The 16,185-nt window shown below is 36.4% G+C and overlaps 1 protein-coding gene across 1 annotated transcript in view; it reads right to left on the bottom strand.

The window, feature by feature from the left end:
* The window catches only part of MMP16 (matrix metallopeptidase 16), a 252,269-nt gene that overhangs the window by 34,837 nt on the left and 201,247 nt on the right, over positions 1–16,185 (bottom strand). Inside the window, exon 7 of the mRNA XM_084793541.1 lies at positions 1,780–1,918. Coding sequence (XP_084649667.1) covers positions 1,780–1,918 — 139 coding nt within the window. The remainder of the gene's footprint in view (positions 1–1,779; positions 1,919–16,185) is intronic.

The following is a 16,185-nucleotide window of genomic DNA, read 5'->3' as shown; positions in this document are numbered from 1 at the left end:
AGCCTTGATGGTCTCTTTGTGGGGCTCCTGAACCCTCAGGGTCCTTCCATTCGCCCATTCATCACTACCACTCTCACCTGCAGTCCAGCAGGGAGGTACAGAATCTGTCTGAATCACCTGCGTGGTGGAGTCTCTCAGAGGGCATCCATTCTGGGCTAATTCATCTCCTTTCTTAAGAGTTAATCTAGATAGCCCTGTCAATCATCTGGACAAGATGCCACCGCCCCCCCCCTTCCCCTAGGAGGGATGACCCATGTAAAGTCATGCTAGGAGACGGGAGGAACAATTATCCAGTTAATGACATAATGGGCGTTTTCTTCCATCAACCCTCAGCATGCAGTTCTTTCACAGTCACTCTGGGCTTTCTTACAGTATTTGTTTAAAACACTTCAAGCATTCTACCCTGTGACTATTTTTCTGACATGGAGAGTGCTTGCTGATCTCTTTTGCTTTGCTTTTCTCTCAATGTCTAATAATATTGTGCTTAACTTTCTTTTTAGTATCTTTTCAAGTCATTTTATTAACGCTGCTTGAACTCAATTAGGAGTCCCAAATTGGCTGGCGACAGTGGTATTGGTCCTTCATTCACAGTGGTATAATACAAACATACATATAATACATACATACATGTCTAACTCAATCCTGAGAATAATTATGCCTCCTTCTTCTTCATAAGATTCTCTTCCTTTCCCTCGAACTGAAAACTCTAGTTTATTTTCAACCTTCCATGGCCCATGGATCACACACCAGTCATGACTCTTCAGGTCTCGGCTTCAGTTTGGATGAGTCCTCCCAGTTTTCTCCATTCTCCAGCACAGTCTGGCTTATCTCTGTGCCCTCTAATTCCATTTAACTTTATCCATTTTCAAGGATAGAGGAACAGTTCACTTTGCAAGATAATCTACTTTGTATGCTAGGTACTTGGCAGCACTTATAAGATAAACGCTACTCACCCCTCAGATAAATAATTAATAGCTAAGACACTACCAGAATACTGATCATTGGGTGAATTTGATAGCCACAACCTTCTCTGACCCTTGTGGTTGATTTCTTAGTTTTTAGAAGTTATTTAAATACATTGACAAATACAATCATACTTCAAAGATTATGTAATCTGAGTTATCGAACAGAGTTCACCATGAGCAGCAGCAAGCCGCTCCAAGTAATATAGAACCAAAAAAAAAAAAAAAAAAAAAAAAAGGATGAGAAATGGCTATTTATTTTCTTCCTTCTACTTTTTTTCTGTACTGTCTCTCCCTTTCTTCTTCTATCATTTTCTTATTTCTAGTTTTCCTTCTCCCTCCCATTCTTCTTTCCTTTCCTTCTTTCCTTTCACAAAGTCTTTCAATGATTCTCAAGCTATACTAGTCTTAATCTTCTAGGTTCATTCTCGTGCCTCATCCCCAGACTCCTAAGTTGCTGAAGTTGAAAACGTATACTGGACTTGCTCTACCCCTAACTTTCTTTTGTATTGCATTTAATCTAAATCTAAAATTCCTATTGAGGAGGATGTCACCAAATTTTGACTTACACATAAGAATCCTGGAAATTAAAGAATAAATTACAAAAATAAACATTATACTTATTTTCTTTCACATATGTTCTATATAATATAGTTTATTAAGTTTATTAATATAACTTTAATATTTAATATAATGTATTTCATGAAATCTATTATATAATTTTAATAACCTCTATTTATTCACTTTCCTGTGCTTTACAGGACATAAAACTAAATTACTAATATATAATTGAACCAGCCTTAGAAAACATGCTTACCTTTAAAAAAGACGAAATTTCCATCACTGTTCTCATAAACTGCATCAATACTGGGAGGCAAGCCCCGCCAGAAGTAAGTAATTTGCATGGGGTATCCATCCATCACCCTGTTGTTTCTCACTCGCCAAAACCACTGGTCCTGCAAAGCAAGCAAAAAACACTGCTCAGCATTTCTTCATGCTTGGACAGCACTGGTGGGGTAACCATGCACTGGGCAGTTTAAAAGCTAATCTAGTCTTTTTATTTTCTTTCATCAATGCAACCAAAGGAGGAGCTAATAATTCATAGTAAAATAGCAAGAAAATCCCTACATCTCCAAAGCATAGTGTGTGAATAAAAATTGTGTCTAAATACTCTAGGTTTTCATTTAAAATTATTTTAAGATTTTCTAGATAAATCATCTGGAGAAGCATACACAATGTCTTGCCTGGTGGTGGGAGGGGGATACGATCATCACTATGACATGTGCACCTTATATGCACAGGGCTATTTCTGCACACACATAGGATATCCATGTTGCAGTTGCAGAGGCCTTCAGATATATCGTATTTCTCTGAATGCCCATATTATAGGCATGTAATGAGAAATCATCAAAAATGTATCAGTTGGTAAATAATGGTACCTCTATATAAGCAAATTTATCTTGAAAAACAATCACCACTGCCTGTTGCACCTCTTTGATTAAAGAACTCAATAAAAAACCAGACACACTCAATCTGTTAGAAAAAAAAGTGGGGGAGAGCCTTGAACTCATTGGCAGGGGAGACAACGTCCTGAACAGAACCCCAACAGCTCAGTCTTTAAGAAGAACAATCAATAAGTGGGACCTCATCAAACTGAAAGTGTTCTGTAAGGCAAAGGACACTGTCAACAGAACAAAACGACAGCCTACAGATTGAGAAAAGATCTTCACCAGTCCTACCTACATCTGACATAGGGCTAATATCCAAACTATATAATGAACTCAAGAAATTAAACACCACCAAATCAAATAATCCAATCAAAAAGTGGGGAATAGAGCTAAACAGAATTCTCAACAAAACAATATCAAATGGCTGAGAAACAGTTAAAGAAATGCTCAAGTTTCTTAGTTATCAGAGAAATGTAAATCAAAAAGACTCAGATTCCATTTTACACCCATCAAACTGGCTTAAGATCAAAACCTCAAGTGACAGTACATGCTGGCAAGGATGTGGAGAAAGAAGGACACTCCTCCATTGCTGGTGGGAGTGCAAACTTATACAACCACTTTGCAGATCAATCTGGTGCTTTTGCAGAATATTGGGAATAATGCTATCACAACACCAAGCTTTTTCCCTCCTGGACATATACACAAAAGATGCACCACCATTCAACAAGGGTATTTGCTCAATGTTCTTAGCAACTTTATTCATAAGACCTGGAAACTGGAAAGTACCTAGGTGTCCCTCCACTGAAGAACGGATAAGGAAATTATGGTACATCTACACAATGGAACACTATTCAGCTTTTTAAAACAAAGAACATTTGAAATTTGCAGGAAAATGGATGGAACTAGAGACAATCATCCTGAGTGAGTTAACCCACACTCAGAAAGACATACATGGTATATACTCACGCATAAGCAGATATTAGCCAGTTATACAGAATAGCTTCACCAAACCCATAGACTGACTAACCAACCAAAGACCATATATGATGTGGACCTAGACCCTCTGTTCAGATGTAGTAGGCAGGCAGCACAGTCTCCTCTTGGGTCCCACAATATGAGGAGTAGGGACTCCTTCTGACATCTACTCTGGCTCCCAACATTTATCAACACCCCGACCCCACCCCACCAGAGCAAGGTAGCCTTGCAGGCCAAGAGGAAGAAGACACAGTTAATACAGATGAGAATTGGTAGTCTGAGGTCAGATGTTAGGGGAGGAGGGCTCCCCTTTCTGAGGTTTAGCGGAGGGAAGGAGATAGGAGGAAGAAGGGAGGAGGGAACTGGGAGGTGATGAGGGAAGGACATCCAATCTGGATGTAAAGAATTCAAATTGCAGAACAAACAGGTAATTTACATTGATAATCCCACTACATGGAAATATCTCTGAGACTGCCTGAGAAATGAATGTCTATACATAGACAAAGCTTCCTGTTGGTCATAGATTCTCTGTGACTTATTATTAGATGTCATTTTTTTAATATGGCATAATTGAAGATTTGCAGATGTCTTTCTTCTGCTCATACAAAGAGTAGAGAACCAGCATTAAATGTTCTGTGCATCCCACACACCTCATACATTTATAATTTGAGGACTGTATAATGCTTGTGAGAAATTATATGTTTCCATAAAAAAGAACTGGGCACGGATGTTGGATCAGAACTGACTGGATTCATTCCCCTCAGTATGCTGGACACTGACATGTTCCAGTTCCAAGTATTTCAGTTGGTATCACTCATCAGAAAAGGACAACTCCCAGGCCATCTTCAGTGAAAGCTTCCAATCCCAGTTGGTCCAGCATTTCAGACTGTTCCACACAGGACTTCTATTAAGCTTGGAACTTCTCAACATTTAGAAACCGGACCACAAATGCTATTCCTGGCTTGTTTTTACTATTTTCCCCAACTTTATTTGGGCCCCTTCCAATGTATTATTTGCCCTATATCAGCTAGAAGAAATGTAAAAGGATGGTGCCCCATTTCCTTTAATGGGGTTGGGAAGGGTTTTGTTTGTTCTCTTGGGCTTACAGATACTTATTTTCATTGAGATCTGGTGATAAGTTATTATTGTTCTTATTCAGAGAGAAAATGAGGTTGGACTCAAGGATGTCTCTCTTTTCCCCTTTCTTTCATAGGTATGGAGAAAAGGGTGGTAAAGTAAGAATGAGGGGATAGAGAAATATACAGGGATGATAGGAAAAGAGTCGATTATTGAACCTGTTTCTCAACTTAAGACCTTAATTGTTACTCACAAATAAGCTTATTTTTTATTCATTGGTATAGAATTTTGTATATTAACATAATTTAAGATTATTCTTCACACACACACACACACACACACACACACACACATATATATGTGTGTGTGTGTGTGTGTGTGTGTGTGTGTGTGTTCTAATATGAGGTATTGTACCCAACAACTCAATTATAATACAAGGGTTACTTGAAATTTGCAGGCGAATTGATGGAACTAGAAATGATCATCCCGAGTGAGGTAACCAAGACCCAGAAAGATACAAAGACACACATGGTATATACTCACTTATAAGTGGATATTATGCCAACATCATTTGTTAATTTCTCTCCTTTATGACTTTGCAAAATGCTTTACTTTCCCCAGTTTTAGAACAGGACTCATGTGTCTATTATTGTCAAGTGAATAACATGACTTGGCTTGCTGTAGCTGTTTATAAAGTTATTGAGTTATTAATTAGACTGAGCATAATGTATTTTGATATAAGTCATTGCTACTTCAGAGAAATAAGCATAAGTTAATGAAAATATACAAAAGTTGTTATATCTGGTCATGCCAATTAATTTCTTATTGAGTATTTCAGAAGAAAGGTTATTCAAATTTCTTTTATACCAGAAAACACAGGTATACTTAATATTTTTAATTCAAGAGCATTTATCTTAAATTTCACTACATTTCAAATACCAATATATATAACACAATCTATTTACTTGAACTCAAATTTTCTAACTATGTAGATGAATGAATGTCACTAGTTTACTTTGGTTTAAATTCTCTCTGCCCTTCTTCCAACTGAGGTATCTGTGACTAATGTGATAGAATGTCTGACAAACTCGTGAAAAGAAATGAGGTGGTTTCACGGTGCTTCCTAGGGTGTACTCAGGTATTGAAACACAGTCCACTGAGAATCACTTCGAGTCACATATGATTGATAATATGACATCTCTCTCATTGTACCTGGTTATTGTTCTAACTATTATGGGTTGTCTTCTCTACAAATTCAATTATTTAGGAGAAACCAGTAACATCATTAATGTCTCTGAATTCACATCCTATTCTTTTCTTGTTTCTTAATAACTTGCCATCTTTGTCAAAATGTTAGTTCTGGATTTAATTACCAACTACTATATAAATCTCAGAGTTATTTGTGTACAAACTATAGAGGAGGGCCAGAGACAAAGGGACATGCTAACTCTCACATTAGCAGTTCAAAGTACTGTTGTTTCCTACAGATCAAACTTGTTCATGGAGAGAAGAGGGAGGCTCTTCAGATGGAAGAGTTGTGAGCCCTCCACCAAGATTATACAATCAGCAAACACTTTCTGGGGAAGCAGAAAATCTTCAGTGGAGCTGCTTTCAATATAGGAGGGAGCTATAGGTAGTAGCTTTTGTAAATTGTCACTCACTCCTGGATGACGTGAATGTCTTTGAGTCACCTTGCTGTTGTAAGTAACTACATGCAGTCATTGATTCATCAAGGTAGAAATAGGCCAAGTCATATTTTTGGTGTTTTGGTTTTTCTAATCTGTCTTTGGTACTTTATTACGGATGAACAGATAGTTATTCCATATGTCAGGAAAAGTTAAACAGCAAGATAAAATATTGTAAGAGGCCAATGTATATTTAACAGATAGGCTTCTCATTTTTTTTAACCAAATAAACATTAAAAAGTATATATATAATAAAGTTATATATATATATATATATATATATATTCTAAATATTCTAGTTTTAGTTTAGTTTATGTTGAAAAAAACATCTGAACACTGAAAGGTTAAATGATGTGGTTGATCTGGGTCACTATTTTATTCACTAGTAGTTATTAAATCATGACAGACATAAGATATTTTTAAAACTTAAAACTTTATAAACGCTGATGCAGAATTTAATTAATCCATGATATAAGATAAATACACATTTTATCTGATTTCCACACATACTTAATGACCAGTAAATAAGTGTGGCTTCATTCTCAGTGCATTGAAAAACCTTAGGAGGTTGTGGAAGATGAGGACCGCTGACTCTATTCTTGCTAATTGGCCTTACTAACTTTTCCCATGATTATTCTTGAATCTATTTCTGCTTAGAGTGTGCATTGTAATGGTTCTGAGATAAAATATTTACTAAAAGATATGTCATCCAGTAAAATTTATTAGGGTGGGGCATCAAACACACACATAATCAAACACACAACATTACTATTTAATATTTCCTTCTTCTGGGATTGAAATATAAGGAATATTGGCAGACTGATGAAATTCCATTTCAGATATATAAAATTAGGTGTTGAGAACATAAGGTGTTCATTCCGGCTCACTGTATTAGAAGTTCTGCACTACCTAAAAAAAAAAAAAACCAAACACACAATAATTACCCTTCAAAATTGTGTGTATGTTCAATTTGAAAGACCAAGGTTGATTCTAAAATATATTACACTTGCCTCTATAAAAATGTGAGCTACCTTTCACTGAATAGAATGAGCAACAAAACAGCTGTCATTAGAACAGGATTAACATTCTCCCTTTTTTCACCTGAAATATCATTTGTCATGAAATTATTTAATATAGACAAATTCTTTAAAGGTATATAACATAATAGATTCAGTGTACAGCTTTTGGGACAGAAACTCTGTCTATAGTCCTGGCTAGCTTTGAACTTACTGTGTAGATCAGGCTGGTTTCAAATATAAAGGTTGTCCAAAACTTATCTTACCTACAAGACATGCAGGAATAAAGATAGAACAGATAGAGCAGAGACTGAGAAAATGTCCAGCCCATCTCTAGCCCAACTCAAGACACATCTCATAGAAGATAGCCACCCCTGACAATATTAAGGATACAGGCCACAGGGGAAAAGGTGAGCTCAGTCCTGATACAATTTGATGAGTTGGAGTGGGAAGGTCAGGGGGCTCTCCTTTGCCTGGAAATAGAGGAGGGGGAATGAAAGAGGAAGGGTAGGTGGGGCTGGGAGGAGAGGAGTGAGGGGGCATTGGTCCAGGATGTAAAGTGAATAAATAATTTGAAAGGTTATTAATCTGCCTCAACTTACTGAGTTAATTGAGTGTTTGGCACATACTCAAAGTTGTATCTTTAATTATTTTTTCTATAAAGGTACCAAGTTTTATTTTTTTTAATAAGTCTCTTGTTCTCTGAATTTCCTTTCCTTGTTATGGCACTGTATAACTTCATTTGTCCAGTGAAATGCTGCCCCTCTCACCCTGTGTGTATTCAGAGAGAAAAGTCAGCTGGGCTCAGTCAGTGGTGCACCTCTAATCCCAGCACTCAGGGAGGCAGAGGCAGGATTTCTGGAAGGTCGAGGCTAGCCTGGTCTACAAAGAGGCAAGGCATCACAGAGAAAATAACAATAAAAAAACAAAAACCAGATAAAGCAACAGGCTTTTTTCACAGCTTCAATTTTACATTCCATGGAAGCGTGATTGCCCTTACTTTCTCTCTTGTCCAAGTATAAAGTCACTGTATAGATATCACCATCTGGCAAGTGTGCTCTTCTGTCTCCTATTTCTAAAAGACTCATATTGTCTTTCATTGACACTCCTGCTTATTGCCATTCTACGTTCCAATTCTTGCCATGTTGGGCAATATGCCAAGACCTTGTCATGCAGTGAAGGTTGGAGATGTGAAAAGACTCATGCTATGATACAGAAAGCATCAAGGGTGTGAGACTGCAATAGAGAGTTTATTTTCATGTTGGCCATGAACGAGCCATATTCTTTCTCTACAGACCACACACAAAAAAACACACTGGGCTCGAAATTGTAGAAAGGAGAGCACATGTGTGCCTTGAGAACAATATGTTCAAAAGAAATAGTCAAGTCTCCACTTAACTGAGCTAGTTCAAAGGTAAAGGGGGTGAGAAGGTAGGAGGTTGCATCTTCTTCTGGGAATAACTCTGGGAAAGATTTTATATTTTCAGTCAAAGTTATAAGAAGTTACTTGTCAACAAATGATATGTTAGTGGCCTATGTTGAATTAGAAATGTGGGCCTTAGGGATATGGGCAGGCAGGGCAGAGAATTCCCAAGAAGAGCAATACAAGGCACCCTGAAAGATTCCTAAGTGAGGTTGGTTCAGAGGCCACAGGCAGTTGTTGCCATAACAGCAGAGACTCAGTCTTATTATCACCGCCTAATTGCTTTATGCTAATATGCTCCTGAGAACATTCCCTCTACTCCCACTGTTCCACTCAGCTTTGTTTACTCAAAAAACAGAGTTCAAAAGGTAATTGCCCTTCCTTACACTCCAAGTAAATACTCAACAAACAGCATGATGGCAAAACTGTTTCTACCACAAAGCCTGAGGGAAATCAGAGGACCTCAACCTTAGAAAATGGAAAGTCTTGAGATCCTGCTTCATGAGTGTAAGGGAGACAGAGTGATTTAGAGACACCATTTGTTACTTATGTAGGGGAATAGAGGCCTTTCTTGCAACATTACAATAAGAAAATGTGTATCCCAAACATTGCAACCAGTAATAGAGCCTGGGTTACTTATGGTGGGCCAGAGAGACCAGAACTCAGGATGTAGCACCCAGGCTGCCTCACACTCATGACCACCATGCTGTTTCAGCCTTTAAAGCACACTTGCACACTTGGACACTTTTTGAAACTAGTAATCTAAATACTGAGAAATGAATGACATACAGTGAAGCTAAGCACAGCAACATGGATCGTTTGGACATAAAAAAAAAAGGGCACTTACTTAGAATGTTTACAGACTAAGAACATTTCAGCAGCCAGAGGCAATGAGGAAAGATGGTATTGGTTTAACTTTCATAGGTAATTTATAAAATATTGTTTCCAATTCTTGATGTTATAATTATTACTTTCCATTCCTTTTGCTTCATCCTTGAATAGCACACCCCTTGATTTCTCTCAAATTCATGGCCTCTTTTTCTATAATATTTTACATTAGTAAGTGTACACACACACACACACACACACACACACACACACACACACACACACACACACATACACACACACACATTTTCAAACACGTAAATATAACCTGCTCAGTTTGTATCATGTTACTTATACGTATATGTCTTCAGAACTGACCATTTGGTACTGTGGACCAATTGTTGTGCCTTCCCTGGGGAAGACTATTTCTCACACTCTTAGTAATCCTTAGTCTTCTCTGTTTTTTGTCTAAGGTTTAGGCCTCTTGAGCTTTCTTCTTTCTACATCAGCATGGTCTAATTATTTTAAGGTATTAGGAAACAGTGTTGACATACATTATACATCACACAATAGAGGCAAATAACAACAACAAAAAAAACTGTCAGGATGACAATGAACATACTTTACCAGGGAAAGGGGAAATATAATGTGAAGACAAGGTAGAATTCAAGTAAGGTTCAGTGGAGTGCAGGTAAGAAAGGAAAAGCTATTGCAGAAGCAATGGCATACAAATGGGAAATGGAGAGAAAGAATGGAGCTTAATGGGGCCCAGGCCAATGACATGATCAGTAAAACAAAATAGTTAACGAAACAAGTACTGAAATAAGGTAGGAAATAGAGGAAGAAAAGTAAAAAGCTCCTTAAAGACCAATGTAGGAAAAGAAGGATCCAGGAGACTGCAAACTGAGGTGCTAAGTTTAAGTGTTCAACTATAAAGCTCTAGAAGGTTTAGGAGGGAAGGCCACTACTGCAAGAACAAAGAAGAAAAAACAGGAGTTAGGTTGAGTCGTAAATGGTCAATAATGAAAGACATGTTTGCTCTAGAATGCCTCCTCAAAATATTATATATAATAAAGAATAAGTCAAATTATGCTTCAATTGCTAAAAAGGAAATGGGTTATTGTAACATTTATATAGGAAGGAAAACCATACAGGACAGGAAAACAGCATTTCAAATGCCTAGCTATGCACATTTACAGCCTTTGTATTTGGACTTACAGTTGAAAATTTGGTTGTAATTGTGAATATAAAATCCTGTTTGCTTTTTTTTGTGTGTGTCTTTGGTGAGATTTCTAATTCGTATAAAAATGCTAGTATAATAAAATTTTTGTTATTGTTTCTGCATATATACAGAGAGATAGGGTTGAAATTCAGATTCTTTGCAAGAGCAGCCAGTTTTCTGCAGTGCTGAATCATCTCTTTAGTCATTAAAATAATTACTTTGATTTTATGAATATCCTTTGTATGCAAAATTAAATAAATCAATGTGAAAACCATTTTGAATCCAGACAATGGCTTTTCCCACTCAATCTCTATGGCTGGGGTTTCTTTAGCCTCAGGTTACAGTTAGATCATTACTTCTGAAAGGGAACTGAATCAATGAGTTTAGTGATGCATAGCTTGAGTGAATTAATGATTCATGATCTCGCTTATCAGCCTTCCCACAGGTGTTTAAACTCATTAGCAATCTCTCTCGGTGCCACGGTGCCACCCCTACCTCTCTCTCTCTCTCTCTCTCTCTCTCTCTCTCTCTCTCTCTCTCTCTCTCTCTCTCTCTCTCTGTGTGTGTGTGTGTGTGTGTGTACATTTCACAGTGAGTGTGGAGGCCCAGGTTTGACATTGGTTGCTGATTCTTACCTTGTTTGGGAAAGGGTTTCCTGTTTTCTCTTCTGCTTTGTGAACTATGCTAAGTGACCTCTGAGGCTTTAGATACTGTTCTGTCTCCTCTGATCTCCAATTGGACAAATAGGATTACAGATATACTACTGTGTCTGGCTTTGACATGGGTTTGGAAAATCAAAACTAACATCTTTAGGCAATTAACAATAAGCACTATATGCACTGAGTCAATCCCTTCAAAACTCCATATTTGCCAATTAAAATTACATTCTTAGTGCTGATTGCAACGAAAAATTTATTCTCATCTTATAGTTTGTATGACTTTGGAAAATGTAAATTATACTGTTTAAATTCAAACCTGAGAACAACAAATGAATGAATATAAAGATGGTCCAAGGTAATATTGAAATAGCTATGTGATCTATATAATATCACATGATTCAATCTTATTCAAAATTAACTGATACTAAACCTACTTCTCAATAATATATGAATGTATGTCTGAATTCAATGTGCCAAACTAGACAACAGAAGCAAACAGTAGTTTGTCTGGAAAATGTCACAAATAGAAGCTCATTCTTCTCTTTATTATTGAATTTTTAGAGTGCATTCTTTACTCTAGTATCTTCATTAAGGACACAATAAACATTAATGTTATAACAGTTTTCTCTAAAATTTTAAAACAAAAATATTAATAGCAAGCACACCAGACATGTAGACATACATCTGTATTTCTAGCATTCCAGGAGAAGACAAGAGGATCATCAATTTGATACCAGCTGGATAACGCAGTAAGATCTTAAAAATAAACAAACAAAAAACCACCATGACCTCATCTGTATGATTAAAAATACAGATCAAAATCATCAGAGATAAATTAGGAGTATAAGTTAAAGACTAAATAAGACATTATTAAAATGAATATAGATTACTTATTCCTTTGTAACAATTTTCTCTTGCTTTTATTTTCTTTTAATTTCCCCAATTTTCATAACTGAAGGCTTCATATTGTTAATAAAATAATAATATTTTGTTGCATCTTTACACAGTCTTTTCTTCATCAGAATCTATCATAATTATTTTCTCTTATTAAGAATTAGTGAAATTTGACTGTGAACTGCAAACACAGCAGCTAAATGGAGGATAAATATTATTAAATAGCTTTTTCTATGCTATTTGGTTTCATTACAGTTCTGTTTACACTACTGAACCACTACTACACAGGTTACAAACAAAAGAAAACTATCTCCTCTCTTTCACTTTCTGTCCACCGTGGCTCTTGGTGATTGCATAGAACCAATCAATCATGTAGACACATCTTCAAAAAGTTGATTCAAAATACATGCCTTTTCCCTTTATAAGTTGATTATTGTAGGTAATTTTGTTACAGTGATAGAATACAAGAACGCAAGACTATAATATCTCCTTTCATGCATCTCTACCTTTAGGTTTTATTAGACCACTCTATTTGATTATCATCATTGAATTTATAAATATCTTACTCACCAGATTTATTTGACATCTGACTGTCACTTTTATCTTAATAAAGCTAATTTAGTTGAATTTTGTAGCGCACACTACAATATTTCCACATCTTAAAAGGCTACATGAAAAGGCAAGCACCTTATAATTATTTGTTTTATAAATAACTGAATACATGCAGGGGTAAGAAATGGAGATTAAAGCTACCCACAGTACACATATGCCTTTAAATATATAAAAAGCCATTTTGAATTAAAAACATTATTTCTTCAGTTTCTGACTTTGATCTCTGCCATTTACATTTACCTGGATTAAAGTCTAAAGTGCAATAAGTACAAAGTTACATTTTACAAAACAAAGTCTATGCTAATGAAAGGTAAATGAAAGGCTAGTCTATGACAGAGGAAATTGACCTTATATAACAATAACTCATGCAAGTGATAGGATCTATTTGTTGGTTAGAGTGGCAATTCATTCATATCTGCAGAAGATGTATATACTAAATATACTAAGTAAATTCACTGTAAATGGAGGTACTGAAAATGGTCAATTTATACTGTACACTATCCCAAAAATAAAGGATTATTAAAATGTAGGTTTGAGCAGGGGTATGCTGTAATAACCAGGGGATGCCTTGAAACCTTTGCACATGTTAGCACATTTGATATTTCACTGTATGTTAATACTTGAATCTATTGGTTATCAAAAAGCTGATGGACTCAGGATGCCATGAACATTGCCTGGTCAGAAGCTATCTTCTGATTATCCTTTACCTTATAACAGGGCTTCTTCTTGACCATACATATTCGTGTTTTTAAGGTGATTAAACAGTTGCTGTGAATTGATGTAATTTTAGCTTTTGTCCCACATTCGTATTGTAATTCTGGATGGTTAATGATTTTTTGAGGATAAATCAATTCAACCGAGTCTGTGAACTACAAGGGAAGAGGGGTGTTTTGACCCCTCTCCCTCTTCTCCTGTCCTCCTGCTCCCGTCCTCTCCTTCTTTCCCATCCATTGACATCCCCTCCTTTGCCCTACTCTCTTCTCTTATTTTTCTTTACTTTTAATTAAAATGCACAGATATAGTTGCTTTAATGTAATGTCCAATATATGAAAGATTAATGAGAGCGTAGGAAAGAGTGTATTTATAAGAAATAAAAGTTCTTTCAGACAAGATTCATTGATAAGAAACTAAATAATTATTTTATAAATTAATATTTTAACTGCAAAGTGTTCATAGTGTGCCATATGCTACAATGAAATAAGAAAATCTATTATATATCCATGTTTTTAAAAAAATCATTGTACATTGTTAGAAAGATAACAATCAATTTTTTAATTATGTCTGGGAGCTTGTGTTACTAAAATTCATTAAACAATTACATTGACAACCACATATACTACTACTAGTTTTAAGATATAAAGCAAAAAATCGTGTTCAGACGCTTTCTTTCTTTCTTTCTTTTTTTTTATTTTCAAGACAGGGTTTCTCTGTGTGGCCTTGACTATCCTGGACTTCCTTCGTTGACCATGCTGGCTGAGAACTCAGAGCGATCTGCCTGCCTCTGCCTCTCAAGTGCTGGCATTAAAGGCGTGTGCCACCACCTACCGGCTTCAGATGTTTTCTTACACTCATATACATTTTCTATATTTTTCCAGTTTGACAAACATGTAGACCCACCATAATACTAAACCTATTTCAGTTTTTAGCTTATACTAAAAGTGATGGTCCAATGTAGAGATTTGTATTATGTATGATTTATTTTTCTATAAAAACAGTATTTTTAGCCTGCACAAACTATCTCAAAAAACAACTTTTACTATATTTATTAACTACATTTGTTTTTATTCATTTACACATGTATGTATTCACACTGACTATTCCAACTTGACCCCTTTAACACCCCACTCCTCTACTTTGCTCAAACTCCCTTCAGCTGTCATGTCTTATCCTTTGTTTTGTCGTCTTGCATATCTATGAATGAATGAGTTTGGAGTTGTTTACTGGAGTCCAGTGGATCCCCAGCAGTGGGTAAACAACTAAAGACAGTGACTTGTGGTCATCAAGAACCTACTGATAGTCAACCACTTGGAGGTAATGGATGGGCTTCATGAGCATATTGCTCTTCCATGAACTGCTGATGGCTGTTCTTGGGTGAGGCCACTGCAGGAAACCAATTGTAGTGAGACAATAATTGCAATAGTTTTATTGAGTCCATTGATTGACATTATAGCTTCTTACCTTATACTTTTCATCTACTCTTCCAGAATATTCTGTGAGCCACAGAGGCTGTAGTACAAAAGTGTTATTTAGGTCTGAGGTGGTGACCATTGTTTATTCCCAAAACATGAACAGTTGTCAATCTCTGCATTTACCACTGTTCTTGTTAGGAGAGGCTTCTTTGATGAAACCAGGGATGGGTAGCTTTAGTTTATGGGTATAAGTATATATATATGAGAGAGAGAGAGAGAGAGAGAGAGAGAGAGAGAGAGAGAGAGAGAGAGAGAGAGAGAGAGACTAAAAGAACTACATTGAATGTCTGGGTAATCCTGCTTTTAGAAGCAATGGATTACGGAATGTAATTTCCAGTCCAAAGTCTGAAATAACTTTACAAGTTCAGAACAGAGGAGCTCCAAAAACACCCCCCCACCACCCCACACCAAATAACTCAAGCTCTTTTCCATCCTCTTTGAAGGATGGAAAATGCTCACTGAAATTGGAGAGTAAGTCTATGTTATGGAAGGCACCACAAAACTTGGTGGAAAGATAAAGACCGAGCTGAAAACGCAATCCCTGCTGACAAGCACTGAAACCACTGCATGGTGTGGAGGGGACTACTTAGGGAGAAAGGCACCATTTGTAATACCTAGCTGTGAACCTTAGGAAGCAGAAGACCTACCTGTCAGGAAAGATATGCCCAGCTGTGCAACACTGAAGTCATCTCTGCGTTCATGTTTATCCTCTAATTGTTGTTTTGTTTTGTTTATTTGCTTCTGAGGATTTAATCTAGGTCCTGTGCATACTAAGCATGCACTTTGCCAATCACCCACATCCTTAGCCTTGTCTGACATAATGTCCTTAAAATACAGTATCTTAATAGTCTATAGAATCCATAGTTTCTCATTTTTCCCAAGTTTATAATTTAAATTAAGACAAAGATTTTTAAGAACAATTATCTTTGTAAGGTCATGCAATTTTTATTTTAAAATAGCCCCAACTACACTTCTTAAGGAAGAAAAGATCACTTGATGTCTTACATGGGGTGGAAATATGTACATGGTGTGGGGTCACACCTTTAAGGAGTGACTGGGTTAGAGCTCACCATGAAATACAAACTCAAGTGCATTTAAATATTTTCTCGTTATGTATATATTAGAAATATCAATGAAACTACAAATGTTTCCTGTTTAAAATGTGTAAAGACCTTTAAGAAAACATTCTTTACAG

The sequence above is a fragment of the Acomys minous genome (genome assembly GCF_964271855.1).
Source record: "Acomys minous genome assembly, chromosome: 1".
NCBI classification, from domain to species: Eukaryota; Metazoa; Chordata; class Mammalia; order Rodentia; family Muridae; genus Acomys; species Acomys minous.
Note: the sequence above shows the minus strand (reverse complement) of the source record. Positions and strands in the feature narration are given on the sequence as shown.